Source organism: Planococcus citri, chromosome 2 (genome assembly GCF_950023065.1).
Source record: "Planococcus citri chromosome 2, ihPlaCitr1.1, whole genome shotgun sequence".
In the NCBI taxonomy this organism is placed as follows: Eukaryota; Metazoa; Arthropoda; class Insecta; order Hemiptera; family Pseudococcidae; genus Planococcus; species Planococcus citri.
The window spans coordinates 76,413,732-76,440,503 of record NC_088678.1 but is presented as its reverse complement, the minus strand read 5'-3'; the positions used below and the strand labels follow the sequence as shown (position 1 = coordinate 76,440,503).

General features: G+C 36.0%; 3 protein-coding genes across 3 annotated transcripts; all 3 read right to left on the bottom strand.

Moving 5' to 3' along the window:
- Positions 1-2,681: 2,681 nt before the first annotated feature.
- Positions 2,682-5,059, bottom strand: LOC135834534 (sex peptide receptor-related protein 2-like). The gene is made up of 3 exons (XM_065348460.1): positions 4,942-5,059; positions 3,607-4,315; positions 2,682-3,225 (listed from the first exon to the last, which is right to left on the bottom strand). Exons 2-3 carry the CDS (start codon positions 4,305-4,307, stop codon positions 2,811-2,813), a joined length of 1,116 nt encoding a protein of 371 aa, XP_065204532.1. The 5' UTR covers positions 4,308-4,315; positions 4,942-5,059; the 3' UTR covers positions 2,682-2,810.
- Positions 5,060-5,510: 451 nt separating this feature from the next.
- LOC135834532 (sex peptide receptor-like) lies at positions 5,511-9,995 on the bottom strand. The gene is made up of 3 exons (XM_065348459.1): positions 9,778-9,995; positions 8,486-9,194; positions 5,511-6,136 (listed from the first exon to the last, which is right to left on the bottom strand). The coding sequence occupies exons 2-3, from the start codon at positions 9,184-9,186 to the stop codon at positions 5,722-5,724; spliced, it is 1,116 nt and encodes a 371-aa protein (XP_065204531.1). The 5' UTR covers positions 9,187-9,194; positions 9,778-9,995; the 3' UTR covers positions 5,511-5,721.
- Positions 9,996-17,068: 7,073 nt separating this feature from the next.
- LOC135834531 (sex peptide receptor-like) lies at positions 17,069-20,537 on the bottom strand. The gene is made up of 2 exons (XM_065348458.1): positions 19,864-20,537; positions 17,069-17,640 (listed from the first exon to the last, which is right to left on the bottom strand). The coding sequence occupies exons 1-2, from the start codon at positions 20,508-20,510 to the stop codon at positions 17,229-17,231; spliced, it is 1,059 nt and encodes a 352-aa protein (XP_065204530.1). The 5' UTR covers positions 20,511-20,537; the 3' UTR covers positions 17,069-17,228.
- Between the last annotated feature and the right edge of the window lie 6,235 nt (positions 20,538-26,772).

Below are 26,772 nucleotides of genomic sequence, written 5' to 3'. Positions count from 1 at the left end.
GATGGAATTTTTTGGAAATTTCGAGTTTCAAAAATCTGCTGGAGGCTCCAGAACTGCTCAAAACGTATTGAAATCGTTTCCAGTCGATTTGGCATGTCGAAAATAAGGTATATCCCAAATTTCAGCTTTCTTGGTCAATTTGGTAAAATTTTGATTTTTTCCCTCATTTTTGGCCCTAATTCGATTTTCAAAAATTCACCAAAAATCGAAAAATGCACTTTAGCACTTGAAATTTTGACAGATTATAAATTTTTGCATGATCTTTCGATCTACCTTTGTAAAGTTTGAAAAATTTCGTGCAAGTCCTATGTTGAAACGCAAAATCTGCAATTTCGGCTGACCTGACAATCAAAATGGCCGCCATTTTGTAAGTAAAGCCAATTTTTTTTGGGCAAGTTTGTTTTAAATCTCTGTAAATTTTAAAATCGCTCTGGATGGACCAAAAATGAAATTCAACACCTACCTAGTACCTATATGTAATTTTGGGCGGGTGCATATATGCACCCAGCACACTATTTCAGTTAGTTATTGCGCAATTCCATGAATATGCCTCTTCAAATGTTAATTTTTGGTCCATTTTTAAATTCCAGAAGAAGTATAGGAATAAAGCAAAGTTTTCTGAAAAAGTATAATTATTAAGAAATGCATGTAGCTATCTTACCTTTGAGGAAATCCTATTCAAGTGACCAGTCGACCTGCAGCGTTCAGTGGCACAAATCTGACAAGTACATATTTTAATAATAACGAACCCACTTTTATCACTTTCGCACCGCTACCAATGATGCGAGTTTGATAATGAAAAATGATCTGTACTATAATTCGGATGTGAAGTGTGATTATTTGGCAGAACTCTGCCATAAATAGACATTTCACGTGTGCAGGTACCTCTATACCATACCTACTATCAGCAGAATATTATTTGAATTTTTATTGTGTCAACTGGAAATGATATTGAGCTTGTCATTCGTTTTATCAGTGGACATTCGTGGCGGAAATATTTATATTTCTGGCAGATACGAGTATATTTGTAGTTTCTGTTTTAGCTTGTGAGTTATTTTTATTCTTCGCGGTCAAATGGAGTTGGAAGGTTGAAACCTTCATTAAGTAATCAGGGGGCACCCTCTCATTGTATGCTGAAAATTTGGACCCCGTATGTCAATTTTAGGGGTTAGGGGGGGGGGTCAAAAATGGGGTAAAATGTGGGTTTTCCCACCTTAAAGAGGGTGGGAATGACCTAGGAAGCTGAAATTTGGATATCTTGATCACAATGGAGAGTTTTGAACCCTTTTGGTCCATTTGGAGTAATATTATGCCCCTCCAAAAAATGACCTTTCTGTAATTTTCAACCGTGACCCGCCCGACTGCAGGGGTCAACTCTAGCTTCCAAAAGAACCCTATTTCCAAAGTTTGATCTTATTATTGATCAATCAGAACAGGTTCCAGGTCATAAAATGTATAAATCACCATCCTGCTGAAACTTATATAGATATACATATGGTAAGTATATCAATTTATATATAAATTTGTGTAATGCTGAACTCGATAGTATCGGAACTTTAAGTCGGAGCTGATTATGGGGTCATTCCATGTCAACTCAAACAAAAAAAGGCGATTTTGAAAGTCATCTCTTTCGATTTCTCTCAATTTTTTTTTCAATATCTACCCAGTACCCACACAGTAAGTGAAAAACCCGCAATCAGTTTGATCCCACCCCCTCAAGGGGTGAGGGGGCTTCCATAGTTTTCACATTGTATTGAGGTACTAAACTTCAGTAGCACATTCCTCCAAAACTATGACACTTTGATCAAAACTAATGTCACAGTACAAAAGGGCATTGCATTTAGAACTTTTTAAGCATTTTGAAACTTTCAAAAGTTGAAAGTTGAACTTTCAAACCGAAAGTTCAAATTTAAAAATGACACTGTAAATGGGAGCTACTATTCAAAGTTTTAAAAAAATTTCCGTAGATGTACCTTTTGATGCTGTGATATAGAAATAGGAAAAATAATTAGGATTTTTATCAAGGAATATTTTGGTTCGAGTTAATAGGTAGGATAAGAAATAGGTATCAGAAGAAGATATAGGGTGCCCAGAAATATCGAGTACTCCTAAAAAAGTTTTCTGCCAAATACTTTGGTTGGTCACAGTGAATGATAATAATGATAGCACATGATTGGATTGTTGGACTGGAGAGATAATATTCCACCAATCATATGTGACGTGCTCTACGAGAATCGACCTTAGGGAAAAAAATGTGTTTTGAGAAACATGCATTTAAAGTTTTGAAGTGTGTTTTCGCCTTATTTTCGGGTAGGTATGCAACAGAAATGTCTCCAGTAGTTCCGTCTAGGTCCCCTTTAGCTCTGTGACTGTTCGTGTAAAACAGTCATAACCACATGTCCCTATGCTGCCACGTTAGCCGCGTGGCACTGCTGATAGACTATCACATGGGAGGTAAGTACTAAGTAAGCCAACAATTTTTTTAAAATTTTTTCAGTTGTTTTTTTTTATTTTAATATTTTTTCAAGCAGATTTTTCACTGAAAATGAAATTAATTCTACTTTTTCTTCTTTTAAAAAATTAATGAATTAACAAGTTTTTATGAAGTGAAATACCCGAATGGGGCTTGATAAGTGTTTGTATGCAAATTAGGTTATTTTTTACTGTGTCCATTTGCTTTATTGGTGTAATTAATTCAACTTATGTACTTACTTAAACGTATCTATACATACATAGTACTTAGGTATAATTATTACGATCGGGTGCAATTGAAACTGATTACTGCAAATTACTTTATGAATAAGATATCTCTAAGTTAAGGTTTCGAGACATTCTGTCTCGGTGATACCTGTTTTAGCAACTGGGTTAATGTGCTGTCCATCGTGAGACGATCTATTGTCATTTCTTTTAAATAATGCCTTAAAATTTTTCCTGAATTGGTTGCTCATCCCATAATAGAACACGAAATTCAAACTCTCGGAAATATGCGCAAAGGTATTCGCTATCTCCATTATGTAATAGTAGTGCCGCCAAAAAAATCCTGGACCCACGATTCCGGTGATTGTGACGCTTATTCCGTGAGTAATTTCTGATGCTATAAATAATGCCAGTATGAGTATCAAAATTATCGTCGTACGATCTGTTTGTTTTTCCACGACTGTTCGATTCGCGCTTACAACCATTAATGCTCGACGTTTTCGTGCTCTGATTAGGGTGACGATTAACCTGAATCAAACAGCGAAAATGTTTCATGAAAGATTATTCTCTTGAAATTAAGTAGGTAAGTAGTCATTCCACGTCAAATTACTGATCCTTTTGCACTTGGGGTTGGTGATTTCAAAAATATTTTTCATGTGGATAGACTTCGATGAGAGATATGAGAAATGGTGTTAAGGCCACTGTTCTAGATGTGCAACTGAAGGGGAGGTTTTTCAGTTGAGTAGTCAGAACTTCAGATTGTCAGATATTTTTACTTTTTCCAACAGATATTCTGCATTTCGCAAAAAATAAACAATATTCAGTATATTTGACATGGATTGACCTCAGAGTAGAAAGTTGAAACACCCGAAATCTGAAAATAGGAACATAGATACTTTACTCACTCACCTGTAGCTGATCACAGTTAGAACAATTCCAGGCAGACTTTTTATCAGAATCCCGTAACCGATCGTAAAGCACGTGTATAAGGTAGGATAATTCTCAAGTGGGATTTTGAATTCGTAGATTGTGGTGTCGTTGATTTTATGGTCAATGGTTGAATTCGAGGCTACATAACACCCTTCCTCATCGATTAGTACGTTCGATGGTTGAACTGCTAGGCATATGTAAGGTGGTATCGTGACTATAAATCCAAAAATGTACGCTCCGATTATAAATTTTTGCGTTACACGCATTTCGATCCAATGCCTTCTTTTCAGCGGATGTACGACTGCTATATATCGCCATACTCCCAGCATCACCGTGAGCCAAACGACCGTGTGGCGAAACGCAAATGCCACTATGTACGAATGAAAAGATATTTCTTCCCATTCACGTGTTCGATGAATTTGGATTGAACATCGGTCCACTCGATAATATTCGTGATATGAGCGAGGTAAGAAGCTGAGGATGGCCAGTGTTTCGGTGATGGCAATGTGAATGAAGATTGTGTTTATAGGTGATGCGGTGGTGTTCCTTTTGAACACTATGATGATCAAAGTGTTGGAAATCGTCGTCACTACGCAGCACACCATGTCCATGTACCCGCATATTCTCATATTGTAATAAGAATGGTATTCCTTTGTCCAGGGTGCTTCTTCAGGGTTCATTGGACTTTCTGAAAATGTCAGCATAACGTAAGGGGCATTCATATATCTACTACATAACTACATGACGCATGAAGCAATTTTGGGAATGGCTGAAAGATGAGACCTTTTATTAGTTCATACATATGTTCAACCTTTATTCCCACCCACCAAAGAAAGGAAGAATATTGCCCATAACTGTAAAACTGATGCTGGCATGTGAACTTTTCAAACTAAGAACCATCCCATTTGAACTGAACAAGCTAGGTTAAGAACATGACCCAGCACCCCAGTAAACAAAATTTTAAGTCTGGAAGTTGATTTTCGGATTATGGAAAATTGAATAAAATGTTATTAACAACTGTATTCAACTGAGGGCGATTTATAGGCTTTTGGTTCATTTTAGAACTCCCAGTAATTTTTTGATTTTCTCTGAAAATTTTAAAATCGCTCTGGATGGACTCAAAATGAATTTCAGCACCTACCTATAACTTTGGTCAGTGCTTGCATTCTGAACACCATTTCAGGTGGTTATTGCAAAATTCCAGGGATACCCCTTCAGAAGTGAATTTTTGATTCATTTTTAAATTTCACAAGAAGTAGGAATAAAATCTAATTTTCGTAACGATAGATTAAGAAATTCGTGTATCTATCTTACCTTTGAGTAAATAGTATTCAAAGTGATCAGTCGACCTGCAGCATTCAATGAGGCACAATTAATTTGATAAGTGTTTTAATAATAACGAACTCACATTTAGTACTTTCACAACACTACCAATAACGCGAGTTTAAAAATTAAAAATGATCTGTACTTGATTGAAAAAAAATCGCATTCGAAGTGCGATTATTTGACGGAACTATGATATAAATAGTCATTTCACATATACCTCCCTGGAAGTGATGTTGAGTTCGTCATTATTGTTTTATCAGTGGACATTCATGACGGAAATATTTATACATATTTCTAGCAGAATACGAGTTTGAAACTCTGCCTGGAAATTGTAGTCAATTTATTAAACGGGAGCTTCAATTTATCTCTAGTCCAAAGCTTTAGAAAATATACCTATTGGGTGGATTGCCAAAAAAGTCTGCGAATGATGACTACCTATTCTTGATTTAGAAGGGACCTTCATTTTTCACGATGAGTTTCGTTTGTTCTACGTATTTTGAATTCTCATTTCCTGCAAATTTTTCACGAATGTGATTGTGATGAATCAATTGAAACCGAGTGAAGCAAATGCAAGTAGGTAAATATTTGTACATGATATTAAAATCACGAGTAAAATTTATTGCATCGATTTGCTTCATTGGTGTAATTAATTTAATTAATGACTTACATATCATATACCTATAGGTATGTTATTAAGATTATGGATGCATTTAAAACTGATTGATGATTTGCTGCTGTACTTAATCTATGAATATAAATAATAAAACTTTAAATTCCCACATGTTCTATTTTATTGATACCCAATTGAGATACTGAGTTCATGTAATGTCCATCGCGAGACGATCTACGAGTATCGCCATTTGATTTGAATAATGCTTTGAAAGTTGTCCTGAATTGATTGCTCATCGTATAATAGAACACGAAATTAAAACTCGAGGAAATATGCACGAAGGTATTTGCTACTTCCATTATGTAATAATAGTACCCCCAATAAAATTTTGGACCCAAGAATCCTGTTATAGTGGCGCATATTCCGTGGGGAATTTCTGTTGCTATGAATAATGCCAATATGAGTAACAAGATTATCGTCGTTCGATCCGTTCGTTTTTCCATGAGTTTTTGATTCAAACTTGCAACCATCACTGCTCGATGTTTTCGTGCTTTGATTAGGGCACAGATTAACCTATGTCAACAGCAAAAATATTTCATGAGAAATTATTTTCTCGAAGGTCATACCATGTCAAACTGCTGAGCCTTTTGTGTATGTGACATTATACGAGCCCTCTCCGCGTGTGTAGCTTCATAAATAGGTACCTGATAAATAAGTTAGATGACTGATTGAAGATTCGTGGTCTAATTTCCTTATTTTTGTCCTTCTTTTCTTACAAAATTATTCAGGAAAGTCCCCCTGTTCTTTCCAAAATTGTCAAACGAAATATCTGTTTTTTTGTGGTGTTTTCTGCCTCAACTTTTTTTTTTTGGAAAAACTGCATTGAAGTCCTTTTTTCTGCCAAAATGGTCAAAAAGTCCGAAGAAATTTTAAAGAAAGATTCGTTTTTATCGGTAAAATCGTCAGGAGGTCTCATTATTGCTAAAACTGACTGAAATACTTATTTTTTGAGAGATTTTCAAGAAAGTTTTATTTTTGGCAGAATTATCGAAAAGACATAAAAATGACATGAAAAGGTCCAGTTTTTTTTTAGAGTTCTCAACAAGTTCAATTTTTGCCAACATTGACAAAAGGTCCCTTTTTTTGCTTTTTAAAGATGTACATGATTTATGTATGTGCATCGTAGACACAACATGATTTATCTATACTGGAAGTATGAGAACGCAGGAACTACTCCACCCTCCCAAAAAGCAGCGAGCTCGGTACCATTGTGGTGCTTGCTGCGAGATCTCAACTTTACTTAGCATCGATATCTCGGGCTTGTTGGTACTAATGTCACCAAAACGTCATGCGAACAATAGGTATAAAATCAATTCATTCATCGAGTCGTATAACCACTCGTGGTGGTATCGCGTACAAATCAACGCGTACCCTTATGCCGAATTGGGTATTTGGGCTAACATCCTTTATGTTGGTGTTGCCTCTATCGCGTTGATGACTTATCTCATGGAAATTTATTTTCGAGCTTCCACTAGTAGTTTCCCGTTGCTTACTAGTGACATCTACACAAGCACCTTGGAGCTAGCCAGGTAGTTTAGAGACCCTGAGCTCCTCAGTGTTGACCTCTATAGACGCTCAAACCAGTTTCAGCTTTTTGATTCTGCTAACAGATGGCGTGCATTATCTGTTAGCTCGGCTAATAACTGGTAGTACCCTGGTACTTGGTGTGTAATGTTGATAATTGCATGAAAGATTTTTAATTACACCCACAAGCTTGCCTCTGTAGCTGGGTTTGAACCAGGTACCTTGTGAACGGAGGTCTGCGGTTCTACCTACTACACCACCGAGGGACATATAAAATCAATATAAACCTTTAAATATCATTTTAATTAGGTACTTAATGCTTGATTCACTAACGCGAGTTGTCTAGTGGGAGCTGTCTCCCACTCAACTATAAAATATCTGCAAGTATTTTATATGGATTTCTCTTAATTGTATTTTCTACGACGAATAAACAATATTGACATATCTGGAAATATCTATTTATTTGCGTTTAAACCACGATTAGTAATTTGATGTGTATAGTATAGGGTGATCTGGTTTTATTCTAAAAGCTCTCCGACTCAATCATCTGTCTGGCAGGTGAATCTCACTCTCTAGGGAATGAAAATTATCTTAACCAGCTCAGGCAAAAATTATAATAATACCACTCTATCATAGTTATGCTAGTTTTCACTCTATCAGATTGTCAAAAAGTTTTTTTTTTTTTTCAAAATTATCAAAATGAAAGTCCCAATTTTTTGCAATAATTGACAACAAAACTTGTTTTCCATAAAATTGAAAATTCCATAAATCTGGAGTAGAATTGATAAAATTCAAGTCAATTTGCGCCACCTACTTACGTAATCTTTAGAATTTTTTACATTGAGAAAACGTAAAAAAAATCATTTTTCGAATTTTCCAGTCAATTTTTAGAAAAGCAACATGAATTTTCACTTGACCTCCAAAAGCTCTTTCATGGACCCACAAACTGGCCAGAGTTCCAAATTTGTACAATTTGTAGTTTTTAAATTTTCCAGCTAAGTTTTAGAAAGTCAACGTGAATCTTCACTGTACAAGTATCTCCAAAAGCTCTTTTAGCTACCCTACCTACAAGCTGGTAAGAGTTCCCAATTTGTAGTTTTCAAATTTGCGTTGACCATACTTTAAAGTATAGGTATCCCTATTTTCCTCAAAACTTTGAGCATCCCCTATCTCTTGTGCCATTCGATAAACGATTCACCATCGTTCATCGAAGTCTACCTACTCATACAAATAAAAAGTACCTATTTGTAATATCGTCGTCGACTTCAAATGCAAGAAGCTCAGCAATTTGTTTTGGAGTGACCTTAAAGTATAAAGTTGAAACTACTCTCTACTCACTTGAAGCAGATCACAGTAAGAACAATTGCAGGTAGACTTTTTATTAAAATTCCGTAGCTGATCATCAGGAATGAGTAATAAGTAGGAGTACTTTCGACTGTGACTTTGAATTCGTAGATAGTAACGTTTTTGGTACTATTGCCAGCGGTTGATATTGAGGCTAAACACATTTCTTCATCGAGTAGTATGATGGACGGTTGAACTGCACTATTTGTGTAAGGCGGTATCGTGATTAAAAATCCAAAAATATACGCTCCGATTATCCATCTCTGCGTTACTCCCATATCATCGCACCATTGCCTCTTTTTCAGCGGGTGTACTACTGCTATGTATCGCCATACTCCCAGCATCACCGTAAGCCAAACTACCACGTGGCGAAATGCAAATGCGATCATGTACGAATTAAGAGCTAAATTCTCCCATCCGTATGTTCGGTGAATATCTATTGAACACCGCTCCACTCGATAATATTCGTGCCATGAGCGAGGTAAGAAGCTAAGGATGGCCAGTGATTCGGTGATGGCAATGTGAATGAAGATTGTGTTTGTAGGTGATACAGTGGTGTTTCTTGTGAACACCATGATGATTAAAAAGTTTGAAATAGTCGCCACTAAGCAACACACCATGTCCACGTAGCCGCATATTCGCATATTGTAATAAGAATGATAATCCTTTATCCATGGCGCATTTTCAGGGTTCATTGGCTTTTCTGAAAATATCAGGATAATGTTAAGGGAGAGGGTAATTACATGAAACAAATTTGGAGGTGACTGAAGATGATATATTTTTATACTAAGTACGAGTACCTATACAAGTTCAATATTTGTTGACCCTGCTAATTGATGTTGTGAAAAGTGATGTATGAGGTATTCTGCCCAGCACATAAACGAAGAATGTTGATTTTAAAATTGTAAAAAATCAAAAATGTAAAAAAAATCTCTTAGGGCCTCAAAGTGGTTCATCTACTACTGTTTTATCCAATTGTAAGGGCGATTTATAGACTATTTTGTTCTGTTTTGGAACCTCCAGCGATTTTTTGAATTTCCCTAAATTTTAATTTCGCTCTAGATGGACCAAAAATGAATTTCAGCACCTACCTATCTGTAACTCTAGTAGGTGCTTATTATGCACCCTAAACACCATTTTAGATGATCGTTGTTGCCAAATTCCAGGGATGCCTATTCAAAAGTGAATTTTGGCCCATTTTTGAATTCCAGAAGAAGTAGCAATAAAATCAAGTTTTCAGAAAAAGTATACCTAATGAATAAGAAATGCGTATACCTCTATCTTACCTTTGAGGAAATCGTAGGTATTCAAGTGACCATTCGACCTGCAGCATTCAAAGTGGCACACATCTGACAAGTATTTTAATACTAACGAACTCACTTTTAACACTTTCGCACTTGTACAAATGAATGCCAGCAATAAAATGAAAAATGATCAATATTATAATTCGGATGTGAAGTGAGATTATTTGGCGGAATTTAGCGATAAATAGACATTTTACGTACCTCTCATATCGCTGCAAAGTTCTATTTAAATTTTTATTGTGTAGCCTGGAAATGATATCGAGCTTGTCATTCGTTTTATCAGTCGATATTCATGGTGGGAATATTTATATTTCTGACAGATATATGTAGTCGCTGAAAATTAGTTTGAGAGTTGATTTTGATGATTTAAAATCCTGAAAATAGCAGCCATTTTATTGGGCGAAAGTTTCAATTTAGCTTTTGTCTGAAGTTTTGAAAAAAAGTCGGCAAATTTTGACCAAATTTATCAGAAATTTTCCATTTTTTTTTTTTTTTATTATGAATCAGCTAAATGAAAAATTATGTTTCTTATCTCAAAACATTATTTAAAAACGTACATTCCACAATTTAAACAAAGTGAAAAGAATAATATATTTTTATGGAATTCAAAACACAAGTTATGATAAAATTATTGCGTCCATTTGCTTCATTGGTGTAGGTAATCAATTTTTACCGTAGGTACTATATCAGGTATGGTATGTAGGTATAAACTTATTTGCTGCATTATTTTATAAATATAATACCTACAATGTAAGTTTAAAATCCAAGACGTTCTATCTCATTGATACCTCTTTGAGCGACTGGGCTGATGACTCTGACGTGATATCCATCGTGAGACGATCTATTGCCATTTCGTTTGAATAATGCTTTGAAAGTTTTCCTGAATTGGTTACTCATCCCATAATAGAACACAAAATTCAAACTCTCGGAAATATGCGCAAAGCAATTTACTATCTCCATTATGTAATAGTATGTAGTAGTTCCAGAAAAATTCTGGACCCAAGATTCCTGTTAATGTGAGGCATATTCCGTTAGTAATTTCTGCTGCTATAAATAATGCCAATATGAGTATCAAAATGATCGTCGTACGATCCGTTTGTTTTTCCATGAGTTCTCGATTCGAGCTTACAACCATTACTGCTCGAGATTTTCGTGCTTTTATCAGGCCGAGGATTAACCTAAATCAACAGCGAAAATGTTTCATGAAAGACTATTTTCTTGAAATGAAGTACCCAGTCATTTAATGCCAAATAATTGCTGAACCTTCTGCACTTGTGGTTGGTGATTTTTTTGGCTGCACGTTTGAAAAAAAATCTCAACATCAATCCAGATAATGTTATGGATTTCCTCTCTCAGTGCAATCTGAACAACTAAAATGCATTAACTTCGCCTCGCCAACATAATGAAAGTGTTAGTGTTCCGAAGCAAAAAAAGTATCAAAAAAATCGCTGTAGTAGGAGGGGGAAGGAGGTTAAAATTGTCGGTAAATGTTTTCTGAATTGTGGTGAATTGTTAGTGATTTTCGTTTGAAAAATTTGTTAGATACCCACCCTGTCTATAGACTCAAAAACTGACGAACGTTCCAAATTTTTGCTACTCATAATTATCAAGCTGTATTCCGTTTACATTCGATGGTATTCCAATTTCGTTTAAAGCCTTGAGCACCCTCCTATCTCCCACAAATGCGCATTGAAAACTCGTTATCGCTCATCGAGTTCTATCCACTTGAAAAATACCCCTAATGCAAGAAGCTCGGCTATTTGACATGGAATGACTTTGAAGTAGAAGGTTGAAATAGGTATCTGAAAATAGCAACATAGGTACTTTAATTCTACTCACTTGTAACTGATCACAGTTAGAACAATCCCAGGAAGAGTTTTTATTAAAATCCCGTAACCGATCGCGAAGAATGCGTATAAAACAGGATAATTCTCGAGTGGGACTTTGAATTCGTAGATGGTGAAGTTGGTGTTTTTTTTTGCTGATGGTTGATATCGAGGCTAAACACCCTTGTTCATCGAGCAGCATGATGGAAGGCTGAACTCTCACGCATATGCAAGGTGGTATCGAGATTAAAAATCCAAAAATATACGCTCTGATTATCAATTTTCGCGTTATGCTCATATTGCACCATTGACTCTTCTTCAGCGGATGTACTACTGCTATGTATCGCCATACTCCCAGCATCACCGTAAGCCAAACTACGAGTACCATGTTGCGAAATGCAAATGCGCCTAAGTACGAATAATAAGAGATATTCTCCCATCCATATGTTCGGTGAATCTGGATTGAGCACCGTTCCACTCGAAAATATTCGTGCCATGAGCGAGGTATGAAGCAGAGGAGGGTCAGTGATTCGGTGATGGCAATATGAATGAAGATTGTGTTCAAAGGTGATACCATAGTTCTTCTTGTGAACACGGTGATGATCAAAGTGTTGGAAATCGTCGTCATTACCAATCACACCATGTCCATGTACCCGAATATTCTCATATTGTAATAATGGTGGTAATCCTTTGTCCAGGGCGCTTCTTCAGCGTTCATTGTCCTTTCTGAAAATGTCAGGATAGTGTCAGCGGTAATTATCTACTTAAATGAAGCAACAGTGGCAGACATGTCTATGATGTCGATTGGCAATCGCCAGAGGCCCCATGCTAAAACCAAAAATATGCCATTTTCACTCTATTTCTAAACATGAATTTTCGCAAACTTTTGCTTTTCTTTTATTTTGTAATTGAAATTTTGAATCACGCAATATTCAAATTCTAAAATTGTGGAGTCAAAAGATAGGCCGACTCATCGTAAAAAAACATTTCCCTTTTGTATTGTTTTTTAACTAACTGGAATGCAAAATGTACAAAGTCTACCTTTCCGCCAAAAATATCTATATATCTCACTTTTTGTCAGAAGTTCCAAATAGTCTCGTTTCTTGCCAAAAATTGTTATTTTTTTGCAAAAAAAATCGAAAGAATACCTAAATACCCCGCTTTACCTGGTACAACATGACAAACCTATGAAATTTTTTTTAAAAAGTGACTTTTTCAAAAAATTCTGGAGGGGAGGGGAATGAGTTTTGAACAAATGTGAATATCTCGTTTTTTTTTGTAAAAGACCATTCTTTGATGCACCCTATTCACATTTTCAAAAATAATTAATGGGTGGAGTCCATTCCCAAAAAACGAAAAATCGGTCCCTGGTACAACAATCTCCCCTACCGCTCCCACGACTAACTAATTAATTCAACTATACCGTGCAGGACTCTGGTACCTACTACCTAGATACTTTGCAAATCATTCAAATAAAGACATGAATGAAATGGAAATGATAAGATATGAGATGAGATAAATTGAAACGAACATTCGTCGGGCATTCCCTTTTTCATGACGTGAATTTTTCATGTTTGTTGACCAAAGTCTGTCGTTCAATGTTGTCGTTCTAACAACCAAAACAGTCGTTAAGTCGCCTGTCGTTCAAAAACCATTATGTTGTCGTGGGGTTGTCCTGTCGTGCAATTCATTTATTCTGTCGTTCAATTAAAGTTTTCCCTTACCTATTGCCTAAAAAATTGTCAATGACCAAAAAATGTCTCCCATTTTCAACGAAGACTGCAAAAAAATAGTCATTTTTGTTTTTTGCTAAAAGTGGTCAAAATTCTCGGTTTTTTACAAAAAATTCTAAAATACCTATTTCATTTTCTCTCAAAACTTGTCCAAAAGTCTCTCCTTTCGCTGAAAATGCTAGCTTTTTCGCAGTAGAAAAGTCTCGATTTTTTATGTATAGGTAATTGCCGTAAGTTGCAAGATGAAAAATATCACTTTTCGAAAAAAAATGGTGAAAAAATGTACTCAATTTCTTATTCTTAAAAATTACTGATATTTGCTAAAATTACCAAATTTTTGCTTAGAAATTTTTTTTGCTCAAAATTATCTAAAAGCTCGCCTTCGATGTTTGCCAAAAATTGTCCGAGCATCTGAGGAGCTGAGAATCAAAACTCACATTTGCCACCATAAACGATTATGAGAAAAACGCGAAAAACTGAGTTAGTAGTGTTGCCAGTTGAAAAAACTTATAATACCAAAATGAATCATTGGATAGCGCTACTAGAACACGATTCCCTGTGTTGACTGATTTTCACCTAGCTCCCTTCTGCTTTAATATCCAGACAAAGAATGGCAAATGTGAGTTTTGACTCCAAGATTTGCAATCAAATTTTTTTTCACTGTTTTAATTACGACGATAGGGAAAAGTTTGATAACAAGCTGAATTTTGGTACTCGGGGGTTTTTTGATACGCTGAACACGAATTTGGGGTGTCCAGGTGAATCCGGTGTACGCTTCCCCCTTTTTTGTGGACCTTAAGCCCCCAAATTTGTTTTTTTGCGTTTAAGTCCAAAAATATGCAATTTTATGCAAGATTTATGTTTTTTGGGTCGCAGAATACGAATTTGACAATATTTTTTTTGTAGGGGTGGGGGATGAGGGGGTTAGGGGGGCGAGAAATTCAAAATTTGACTATAATGATGTGTGATATGTCGAAATGTATGTTTTTGAGGGTGTAGATCACGAATTTGACAATATTTTTTTTCGTAGGGGTCAATGGTGGGGGCTGAGGGGTGAAAATGGTTAAAAATTCAAAATTTGACTATAATGATGTGTGACATGTTGAAATGTATGTTTTCGTGGTTGTAGATCACGAAATTGACAATATTTTTTTCGTAAGGGTTGATGGTGGGGGATGAAGGGGGTGAAAAATTCAAAATTTGACCATAATGATGTGTGATATGTCGAAATGTATGTTTTTGAGGGTGTAGATCACGAATTTGACAATATTTTTTTCGTAGGGGTGAATTGTGGGGGATCAAGGGGTGAAAACGGTGAACAATTCAAAATTTGACTGTAATGATGTGTAATATGTCGAAATGGAACCAAGTATGAATAATTCAACTGAAAGTGAGTAATTTTCATCAATTTACTCGATTTTAGTTTGTTATAAAGTCATTATAGAGGTTTAATTTACGTTAAAACTCCGTGTTTTGCCTATTCTGCTACATAAATAGGAATAGAACAAATTTTTGCACGTAGATGCACGGGAAATCCCAGGGGCTAGTACTTCAGATAGTGTATTTCAAGATGTCATTTGCCATTTTTGCCCCCGAATGCCCCGGCGACGACAACAGTCAATTATGGTGAAAAATCATGGTGAATTTTGTTTAAATGTTACAAATTTTTTCTTCCAGGGACTTTGATGGCTCTCCAATAGAAAATTCTCCATCCCCCACCCTTCACCTTTTCTACACCTTCAAAAACATACATTTTTACATATCACACATCATTATGGTCAAATTTTGAATTTTTCACCCCCTTCATCCCCCACCATCAACCCTTACGAAAAAAATATTGTCAAATTCGTGATCTACACCCTCAAAAACATACATTTCGACATATCACACATCATTATAGTCAAATTTTGAATTTCTCGCCCCCCTAACCCCCTCATCCCCCACCCCTACAAAAAAAATATTGTCAAATTCGTATTCTGCGACCCAAAAAACATAAATCTTGCATAAAATTGCATATTTTTGGACTTAAACGCAAAAAAACAAATTTGGGGGCTTAAGGTCCACAAAAAAGGGGGAAGCGTACACCGGATTCACCTGGACACCCCAAATTCGTGTTCAGCGTATCAAAAAACCCCCGAGCACCAAAATTCAGCTTGTTATCAAACTTTTCCCTATGGAATTTTGCAAACAAAACTAAGTTTTCATCAAAACTCACATTTGCCATGAGTTTTGATTCTAACCCTTGGTTTTGAAGGTGAATTTCACACCAAAATGACTTTGATCCAAAAAAACCGAATATGTCACATTATAGAGTGTAAAACGGTATATCCAAATCTGCCATAAAACGGTATTTTTTTTTTTTTGGCAAATGTGAGTTTTGATTCTCAGCTCCTCAATCTATTTTAGCCAATAATTTTCACGAAGTTCTTCTTTTTCACTAAAACTGTCAAAATCCTGTTTTTTGCTAAAAATTATGAAAAAATCCTCACTTTTTAAAGTAAAATTTCTAAAAACAGTCGTTTTCTCAGAAAATTCGAATTTTTTCTTTTTTGAAAAAAATTGTTCAAAATGTCTCGTTTCTCTGCCAGAAACTATCAGAAAAACATTTTATTTTGTTGAAGAGCCTTTCAGGATAAGATAGTGAAATTGACACTTTCTCCGATTTGGTTGAAACTCACCCAAAATATTAGTTTGGATGTAAAACCATCCCAAAAATTTGTTGCCTCTTCAATGGTGAATTTTTGGCCATTTGTTAAATCTCGGAAAAAGTAAAAATAAAATCGAATTTTAAGAAATGTGTGTGTACATATGCACCTATCTTACCTTTGAGGAAATCGTATTCAAGTGACCAGTCGACGTGCAGCATTCAAAATGGCACAAATGCGACGAGTATTTTAATATACTTATACTTAATAACGAACTCACTTTTAGCACTTTCGCAGCAGTACCAATAATGAAGTTTGGAAATTGAAAATGATCTGTACATTTTACCTACTTCTATACTGCTGAAAAGTTCTATTTGAATTTCTATTGTGTCACCTGTAAATGATATCGAGCTTGTCATTCGTTTTATCAGTGGACATTCATGGCAAAAATGTTTATATGTATTTCTGGCAGGTACTCATGATTAATGCACCTGTAGCACCCATGGCATCATTTTACCTTCTTTAGACACGTTCAAGCACCACAATTTTCATCATAATAGATGGCCCTAAATTTTGAGTATAGTTGTATTAGCATACGAGTAGATCGACGCAGAATCTCGAAATACTTTTATTTGTGACTGGGCTAATTTTCCCAAAACGGGTTGGGTAGCGACGACAGGAGTGAAAAAACCAATACCTCTTTTTTAAGGGCCCAAAAGCACCTCCAGAGCTAAAAAAATTTCTGAGTATGTACCTTTCATCTGATGAAAGTTTTCGGTCATTATTGGCATACCTACTTAACCAATGTTCATAATTGAGTTTTGTTTATTCCACGTTTTTTGACCCGAATTTCAATGAAAATGTTACGTTTGCGTTAGTATCCACAGAGAGAAATCTCTCACCAGTGATAGCGATTAGCAATGTAGATCTTATCAACTGTTCTCATTTGCTGCAATTTTTTTGCGCAAGTATGTGATGAATCAGTAAAATGAAAAATTACTTCTCTTATCTCAAAACATTAGGTACCTATTTGGAAAGGTATGTACATGTACTTATTTGATAATTTAAACAAAGCGAAACGAATATATTTACCTATATGGAATTAAGAACACGAGCAAAATATTATTGCGTACATTGGCTTCATTGATGTAATTATTTTACATATTCGGGTGCAATTGAAGCCAATTTGCTGTAATACTTTATGAATATTCGGTATATTATATGTAACATTAACTTTCAAGACGTTCCATTTCAGTGATACCTCTTGCAGGGACTGCTGAGCTGATGTGATGTCCATCGTTAAACGATCTATTTCTATTTCGTTTGAATAATGCTTTGAAAGTTTTCCTGAATTGGTTGCTCATCGCATAATAGAACACGAAATTCAAACTCTGTGAAATATGCGCAAAGGTATTTGCGATCTCCATTATGTAATAGTAGTAATTCCAAAAAAATGCTGGACCCAAGATTCCCGTCAATGTGCCGAATATTCCGTGAGTAATTTCAGCTGCTATAAATAATGCCAATATGAGTATTAAAACTATAGTCGTTCGATCCATTTGTTGTTCCATGAATTTTCGATTCAAATTGGCAACCATTCCTACTCGTCGTTTTCGTGCTTCAATCAGGGCGAAGATTAACCTAAACAAACGGCAGAAAGGGTTCATGTAAGATTATTTTCTTGAAATGAAATAGTCATTTTATGTTAAATTTCCGAGCCTGTTGCACTTAGGGTCGGTGATTTAGAAAAATATTTTTCTTGAGGATAAATGTCAATAAGAGGTGGTATTGATGCAAAATGTTGATTTTTTAAGACTTCGGTATTTTTAATTTTCAGGAAATTATAACATTTTCAATAAGAAGAGGAAGGTCTGAGCGAAGTGAGGGCAAAACCTCCCAAAAATTTACAGAACTGGTGATTGTATTGTAGCAAGCTATATCAGAGTGAACCACAGAACCCGAACAACAATGAATTGAAGTGGATAGTAGAGGAGCCAGAAATTGTACTTGACGAAGTGAGAGATGCCATTAAGGCATTGAGAAATTGCAAAGTGTCTGGATGTGATGGTATTGACACTGAGAAACTACAGTCCATGGGTAAGAAAGCAGAGAAGGTGATTGAGATGATATGCAACAACATATTGTGCAAAAGAGAATGGCCAGAAGATTGGTGCAAATGAGTGTTAATTCCGCTTCACAAGAAAGGTGATACAAAAAATTGCGCCAACTTAGCCAACTATCACACAATAGCCCTGATTCCGAATGCTAGTAAAGTGATGCTCCGAATAATCAACTACAGAATAAAGGCATACCTACTTGCATGGGCAGATTCCACCTGAACAGGCAGGTTCTATGCCTGGAAGAGGTATAAGAGAGCAGATCTTGAACATCAGACAATTATGCAAAGACCTTTGACGATGCCAATTGGACAAAGCTATATGAGGTACTACGCGAGATGTAAGTTCCAGAGCACTTAATTGTGCTGGTCAAATCGCTGTATGACAAGAACAAGATGATGGTGAGAGTAGGCGGAGAAGAGTCAGATCCGTTTCATTGAGTAAGGCAGTGCTGCATACTCTCCCCTCTGCTGTTCAACATCTATGGCGAGTACATCATGCAAAAAGCCTTGGAGAACTAGGAAGGTGGTGCGATGTCACGATAAGAGGAAGAAGAACCGCCAATCTTTGTTACTCTGATGATACCACCCTAATAGCCGCAAATGAAGAGGAACTGGCAGAACTGATCAAGCGGGTCAGGATGGTCAGTGAGGACATGGGACTCCTCATAATTGTGGGGAAAACCAAGGTCATGGTAGTTGATAGAGCTGGACACTTACCAGAATCTGAAGCCTTGAATGAATTCAAAAAAGTGAACTCATTTATTTACTTGGGTTCACTTGCGGATGCTGATGGAGGATCAGCCAAGGAAATTAGAAGAAGAATATCTCTTGGAAAAGCAGCAATGTCTCGGTTGAGAAAAGTCACCACCAACCAGAAAATCTCCATAAAAACAAGGAAGAGACTAATCAGGACGCTAGTTTTTCCAGTTTTCTTATATGGAGCGGAGACCTGGATATTGAAGCAAGATGATCGAAGAAGAATTGATGCTTTTGAAATGTGGGTATGGCGCAGGATGATGAGGATACCATACACTGCGCACTGAACAAATGCATCAATTGTGGAACAACTGCAAGAACCAACCAGGCTAAATAAAATATGTGAAACCAGGATAATGTGTTATTTTGGACACATAGCCAGAAGAGGACCGGAAAACATTGAAATAGGAATTCTCTTTGGCAAGGTCCTTGGAACACAAGGGAGAGGAAGATCTTTAACAAGGTGGACTGATACAGTCTGGAAAATAGTTGGTTCAGTTGCAAATGCGGCCACACTAGCTCAAGACAGAGAAGAGTGGCGTGGCGTTTGTTGTTGGGAACACACTAGTTGCTTGCAACTATAACATTGATGATGATGATGATTTGTTTACACAAAATTTTATGTTTTAAAAAGAACCCATTTTAGCGAAAATCATAATTTTTTTATGAATTTTTGACGACAATCTGTTGATACTTGTATATTAGCAAAAGTTGGAACTTTTTGGCAGTTTTGACGCTTTTAGAAAATATCAAATAAAACAGCATTAGTTTATTTGAAAAAATATGCACAAACTCCATTTTTAGGGGAGCCTTGCCTACAGTGGGGGGGGGCTCTGAAAAATAGGTTCAAAATTACGAATGATCGAGTCCTATCCACATGAAAAATATTGTTGAAATCGCCAACCCGAAGTGCAATGGAGGAATTACCTTCAGGTATAAAGTTAAAGTATCTGAAATTACGTATAGGCAGGTATTTTGTCTCTACTCACTTGTAGCTGATCACAATTAAGACAATTGCAGGCACAGTTTTCAATAGAATCCCGTAGCTGATCAAGACGATTAAGTATAAAGTAGGATAATCCTCGAGTGGCACACTGAATTCGTGTATGGTGGCGTTGATGGTTTTATTGCCAGTGGTCGAATTCGAGAGTAAACACCCTTCTGTATCGAGTAGTATGTTGGATGGTTGAACCGCTATGCAAATGTAAGGTGTTATCGTGATTAAAAATCCAAAAATATACGCTCCGATTATCAATTTTCGCGTTATGCGCATATTGCACCATTGACTCTTCTTCAGCGGATGCACTACTGCTATGTATCGCCATACTCCCAGCATTACCGTAAGCCAAACTACCATGTGACGAAATGCGAATGCGACCACGTACGAATGAAGAGCTAAATTCGCCCATCCATGTGTTCGGTGATTGTGGATTGAACACTGTTCCACTTGAAAGTATTCGTGATATGAGCGAGGTATGAAGCTAAGGATGGCCAGTGATTCGGTGATGGCGATGTGAATGAAGATTGTGTTCATAGGTGATACCATGGTACTTCTTGTGAACACAGTGATGATCAAAGTGTTGGAAATCGTCGTCACTACGCAACACAACATGTCCACATACCCGCATATTCTCATATTGGAATAAGAATGGTAATCCTTTGGTTGTTTCCAGAGTATGTCTGCTGGCTTCATAAGCTTTTCTGAAAATGTCAAGATAATGTTAAGGATGGGTAATTTATATGAAGCGAATTCGGGAATTAATATTTTGGTGATTTAAACCCTTGGAAATTGTAGCCTCATCTTTCGATGGTGGTTTCATTTCACGTTAGCTTTTGTGTGAAGTTTTGGAAAATGTAGGTACATATAAATATATTACCTAACAAGGGAACTGCTTGAAGTGTCGCCCTCCGATTTGAACGCGACCGCAAATTTTGAAAATAGTATGGTCTAAATCCCTTAAAACCAAGTTTTCAGCTGCCCAACTTCATTTTTCAATTTTGGGCGAACGTTTGAAAATTCAGAATTGGCTGTGATTGGTGTTTTATGCAAATGATCAAAATATGTCCTAAAACTGATATTAATTCCACAACTCCAAATTTCACTATTTCCATCCATTTTGGATCCTCCTGCGCGATTTTCAATTTCTCCATAATTTAAAATTTCTTTCAGAAGGCGTAATAATCGAGTTAGGTAGGTATGTGTATTATTCACCATGAATGCAATTTTAGATAGTTATTGCAAAATTCCATTGATGCCTATTCAATTATGAATTTTTGACTTGTTTTTAAATTCCACTTCCAGAAGAAGTAGAAATAGATTCGAATTTTCAGAAACAATGCAGGTATTAAGAAATATGTGTACCTATATCTTACCTGATTTGAGAAGCAAGTCACCAGGGAATCTGCAGAATTCAAAGAGGCACAAATTCGACGAGTATTTTAATATAGGTACTCAATAACGAACTCACTTTTAACACTTTCGCATCGTTACCAATATTGCGTGTTTGGACATTGAAAATGATCTGTACATTTTACAGTTCTATACTGCTGCAAAGTTCTATTTGAATTTTTATTGTGTACCTGGAAATGATACAATTGAGCTTGTCATTCGTTTTATCAGTGGACATTCATGGTAAAAACATTTACATTTCTGGCAGGTTTTCATGATTAATGCACCTGTAGCACTCGTAGCACCATTTTAGGTACCTAAGTATACACTTTGGACAGGTTCTAGCACTAAAAGTTTCGTCATAAAAGTGGCCTTAAATTTTTAGTTTTATCGTAATTCCAAAGATCGACATAGAATCTCAAATACTTTCATTTGGGACTGAGGACCTTTTTTCCCTAAACAGTTTGGGTATTAACGACAGGAGTGAAAAAAATCACGACTTTTTTCGTTAATGCCTCTTCTTTGAGGGCCCATTTCTTCCCTCTAGGGATTCCTCCAGAGCTAAAATTTTTTCCGAGTAACTTTCAACTCACGAAAGTCATCTGTCATTATTGGCGTAGGTACTTAACCGATGTTCAAAATAAATTTGGCATAGTGAACTAATGATGATGAATTTTATTTATTCTACATTTTTTTACACGAATTTCAATGAAAATGTTACGTTTGTGTGAGTGTTCGCGGAGGGAAATCTCTCGCTAGTGATAGCTTACCAGCTGTTCGCATTTCCTGCAAGTTTTTCAAAAATGTGATTATGAGGAACCAATAAAATGAAAAATTGTTTCTTTTACTATCTAAAAATATTGTTTTAAAAGGCGTTTTTCATAATTAAAACTGAGATGATGCGAATATATTTATTATTAAATTAAAAATACGACATCCGTTCGCTTCATTGGTGTAATTAATTTGCTTAAAATAGCTAGGTCGTTATTACGACTAAGTGCAATTAAAAGTGATTCACTGCAATATTTCACGAAAACGATAGGTACTGGTTTAAATTTAGAGACGTTCTATTTCAGTAAAGCCTCTCTGAGTGATTGAGTTGATGTGATATCCATCGATGAGACAATCTACGAATATCGCCAGTAGATTTGAATAATGCTTTGAACGTTTTCCTGAATTGATTGCTCATTGTATAATAGAAGACGAAATTGAAACTCTGGGAAATATGCGCAAAAGTATTTGCTATCTCCATTATGTAGTAATAGTACCCCCAAAAAAAGTCCGGACCCAGGATTCCTGTCAATGTGGCGCATATTCCGTGAGGAATTTCGGTTGCTATGAATAATGCCAATATGAGTAACAGAATTATCGTCGTTCGATCCGTTCGTCTTTCCATGAATTCTTGATTCAAACTGACAACCATTACTGCTCGATGTTTTCGTGCTTTGATTAAGGCGATGATTAACCTAAACCAACAATAAAAATGCTTCTTTAGAGGTTATTTTCTTGAAATGTTGTAGTCATTCGATCATTCCGTATCAAATTGTCCCCTTTTGTAAAATTATAATTATTTTCTCAGCCTCATGTGAAACGAATTTTTTAGTAAGTAGGTATGCATCGGACATACTTTTCAAATTAATTTTCAACTTTTGAAGAAATAAGACGAAAAGTATAATGATGAGATACCTACGTATATATAAAACATCTGATTCACCCCAACATTAATTTATCAAATGGAGTTAGCAAGCTGAAATTTACTTCGCAGACTACATGGTGGTTTCAAATGGTTTTGAAGCTTCCAGCTACTTTTAGGAAATTTCAATTCTCCAAAAAAACTTCATACAACCTTTCAAAAAGTTGCTGGAGGCTCCAAAACGACTTGAAATTCATCAGCAGTCAACTTCGTAGCGTATTGAAATTAGTTTGCAGAATGAATTTCGACTCTCCAGCTTAGTTTGATGAAATTTTGGGGAAATTTCAAGTTTCAAAAATCTACTGGAGGCTCCAGTAATTTTCAAAAAAGTTGCTGGAGGCCCTAAAATGACTTGAAACGTCTTCAGAGGGTGTTAAAATTGGCGTGTAGAGTAAATTTCAGCTTTCCATCTCCATTTGATAAAATTTTGTGAAAATTTAAAGTTTCAAAAATCTGCTTGGAGACTTCAGGAATTTTCAAAAAGTCGCTGGAGGATCCAAAACGACTTGAAATTCACCTGCAGTACTTCGTAGCGTATTGAAATTAGTTTTTAGAATAAATTTTAGCTTTACTACTCCAATTTGATGGAATTTTGTGGGAATTTCGAGTTTCAAAAATCTGCTGGAGGCTCCAGAACTGCTCAAAACGGGTTGAAACTGTTTCCAATCGATTTGGCTTGTCGAAAATAGGGTATATCCCAAATTTCAGCTTTCTTGGTCAATTTGGTAAAATTTAAGTTTTCCCCTCATTTTTGGCCTAAATTCGATTTTCAAAAATTCACCAAAAATCGAAAAAGGCACTTTAGCACTTGAAATTTTGACAGGTGATAAATTTTTGCATGATCTTTCGATCTACCTTTGTAAAGTTTGAAAAAGTTCGTGCAAGTCCTATGTTAAAACGCAAAATCTGCGATTTCGGCCGACCTGTCAATCAAAATGGCCGCCATTTTGTAAGTAAGGCCAACTTTTTTTTTGGCAAGTTTGCTTTAAAATGTTCCTTAGGATGTCCCCTTTAAGAAAAAAGTTGTCTCAGAGGATCGGCGGGGGTGGGGGTGCAATTACTCCTATTGTCATATGCCGGACTACTTAGCATCAATATCTCGAGCTCGTTGGTACTAATGTCACCTAAAAGTGTAGTTTCTCAAATGTATAGGCTGAAGAGGAATCCCCTCTTCCTCTCTTTCCTCGTTTTCGCCCACAATTCTGTAAATAATTTGTGATAAAATAACCTTTTTGATAAATTTAATCAATCACGTACAATTATGTTATACTCCGATCCTGCGGACCAGCGATTTATATTGAACGTAACAATCTAAGTCTGTGGTCGCTCTTAGAATGAGTAGAGCACAGGAGAGGCAGAAAATAAGAACAGCGTGGGTAAGTGATGAAATGGCACATACCTTGAGTCGAAAGACTCAAAGTTACTTAACTGCAATTTCATCATAGTTAATCGATGAATACCTATCTGTGACATGTGCACAAGATAAGCTCATGCCAATGATAGGTATAAAATCTACGAAAACCTTAAATATCATTTTATTTAATGCTTGATTCACTAATGCGAGTTGTCTAGTTGGGAGCTGTCTCCCACTTAACTATAAAATATCTGCAAGTATTTTATATGGATTTTTCTTAATTGTATTTTCTACGACAAATAAATAATATTGACATGTATGAAAATATCTATTTATTTGCGTTCAAACCACGATTAGTAATTTTGATGTATATAGGGTGATTTGGTTTTATTCTAAAAAGCTCTCCAACTCAATCACCTGTCTGGCAGGTAAATCTCACTCTGTTGGGAATCAAAATTTTCTTAACCACATTAGGCAAAAATTATAATAATAACTTCTATACCTAATAATTCCTACTCTCACTCCATCAAATTTGAAAAAAAAAATGGAATTCAGTTTTTAAAAAGCTATACTTACCAATTTTAAAATTTCAACTTTTTAGAAATCTCTCGAAAATTTACACCCCCTCCTCTCATATTTACCACTCTAAACGGTGTTTTTATTAACTTTGTTTATTTATTTATTTATTTAAGTATTTATTTATTTATTTATTTTTTGAGGTATGATATTAAATGAGTACACCTACTAAACTGGCATTTTAAAACGTGTTTTGAATCCTCCCAAAAAATATTATTTTTCAGAAAAAAATGTTGGGTGGACCGTGGTCAAAAATTGGGAGAGCTATTTTTTGAAAAAATCAATTTTGATGACTGAGGTGTCTTATTTGCATTGGTAATTCAACGCCTCTGAACACGAATATCAAGTCAAAATTTAAATTGTACTTCTCCTACCCTCTCTCCCGACCATACCCCCCTCTAAGGGAACCTGGTTTATTTTTATGTCCTAATCAAGGATCTGATCTCCTAAATTGTGGATCCTAGCTCTTCCTCAATTCGATTTTTGACATTCATAGAGGGATTTTCTTGAAATTTTTATGTGGAATTTCTGTTAAGAAAATAGTGTTACTCTCGTATATTTTTCAAAACTGAAATTGGTTCACATGAAATAGCTCATTTTGGCTTTTGTGAAACAGCTTCTCCCTCCCACTTTGTGCAAAAATGGGTCCAAAATACGGCTTTTGAGGTACATCGCCTCCCATTATGGGAGCAAATTGGTTCGAATTTTGGAATTTGGTTCAAAATGAGGTTTAAAAGAAAAGATTTTTCCAAAAATTTTTACATTGATTCTATCACCCCTTCTACCAAATTTGGGAATTTACTCTTCGCCAAATTTTTTGCATCAAGTACTCATCGAAGACTTTCCATTTCAAAAAAATAGCTTCCTCTTATAATAGGTGCTGAACGAGAGTCTGCTGATCTTCTTTTTTTTTTTTTTGCTTATAGTTAGCTTGATACCTACTAATTTTGATGATGCTTTCTATTGTGGCAAGAGGCTATTTGATATGGAATGACCTTTTGAAGTACATAAAAGTTGGAATATCTGTGCTTAAGTGGGAAGGTACTTTGTCTGTACCCACTTGTAGATGATCACAGTTAGAACAATCGCAGGCAAACTTTTAATTAAAATCCCGTAACTGATCGTGACGAATGCGTATAAAATACGAAATTTCTCAAGTGGGACTTTGAATTCGTAGATTGTGGTGTTGAAAGTTTTTTTGTCAGTGGTTGATTTCGAGGCTAAACACCCTTCTCCATCGAGTGTTACGTTGGATGGTTGAACTGCTATGCATACGTAAGGTGGTATAGCCAATAAAAATCCAAAAATGTACGCTGCCATTATCAATTTTCGGGTTGTACGCATATTGCACCATTGAGTCTTCTTCAGCGGATGTACTACTGCTATGTATCGCCATACTCCCAGCATCACCACAAGCCATACTACCATATGGCGAAATGCAAATGCGAGCACGTACGAATGTAGAGCAACATTCTCCCATATAAGTGTTCGGTGAATATGGATTGAACACCGGTCCACCCGATAGAATTCTTGCCATGAGCGAGGCATGTAGCTAAAAACGGCCATCGATTCGGTCACAGCCATGTGAATGAAGATTGTGTTTATGGGTGATACCATATTCTTTCTTTTGAACACCATGATGATCAAAGTGTTGGAAATCGTCGTCAGTACACAACACACCATGTCCATGTACCCGCAAATTCTCATATTGTAATAAGAATGATACTCCTTTGTCCAGGGTGCTTCTTCAGGGTTCATTGGCCTTTCTGAAAATGTCAGGATAATGTCAGAGATAATTCAGTACATATGAACCATTCGGGGTGACCGAAGAATGAGACTTTTTTATGGTAATGTTCAACATTTTGTTGACCCTTGTCTGTACCTAA

Bases quoted from the DNA above. Each gene is read 5' to 3' on its own strand.
- LOC135834534 (XM_065348460.1), bottom strand. From the start codon at position 4,307: ATGAACCCTGAAGAAGCACCCTGGACAAAGGAATACCATTCTTATTAC. The intron at 3,226-3,606 runs GTGAGTGAGTAA...TGTTTGATTCAG, and splicing joins CTAACTGTGATCAGCTACAG to GTTAATCGTCACCCTAATCA.
- LOC135834532 (XM_065348459.1), bottom strand. From the start codon at position 9,186: ATGAACCCTGAAAATGCGCCATGGATAAAGGATTATCATTCTTATTAC. The intron at 6,137-8,485 runs GTGAGTAGAGAG...CTGTTGACATAG, and splicing joins CTTACTGTGATCTGCTTCAA to GTTAATCTGTGCCCTAATCA.
- LOC135834531 (XM_065348458.1), bottom strand. From the start codon at position 20,510: ATGAGAATATGCGGGTATGTGGACATGTTGTGTTGCGTAGTGACGACG. The intron at 17,641-19,863 runs GTGAGTAGAGAC...CCGTTTGTTTAG, and splicing joins TTAATTGTGATCAGCTACAA to GTTAATCTTCGCCCTGATTG.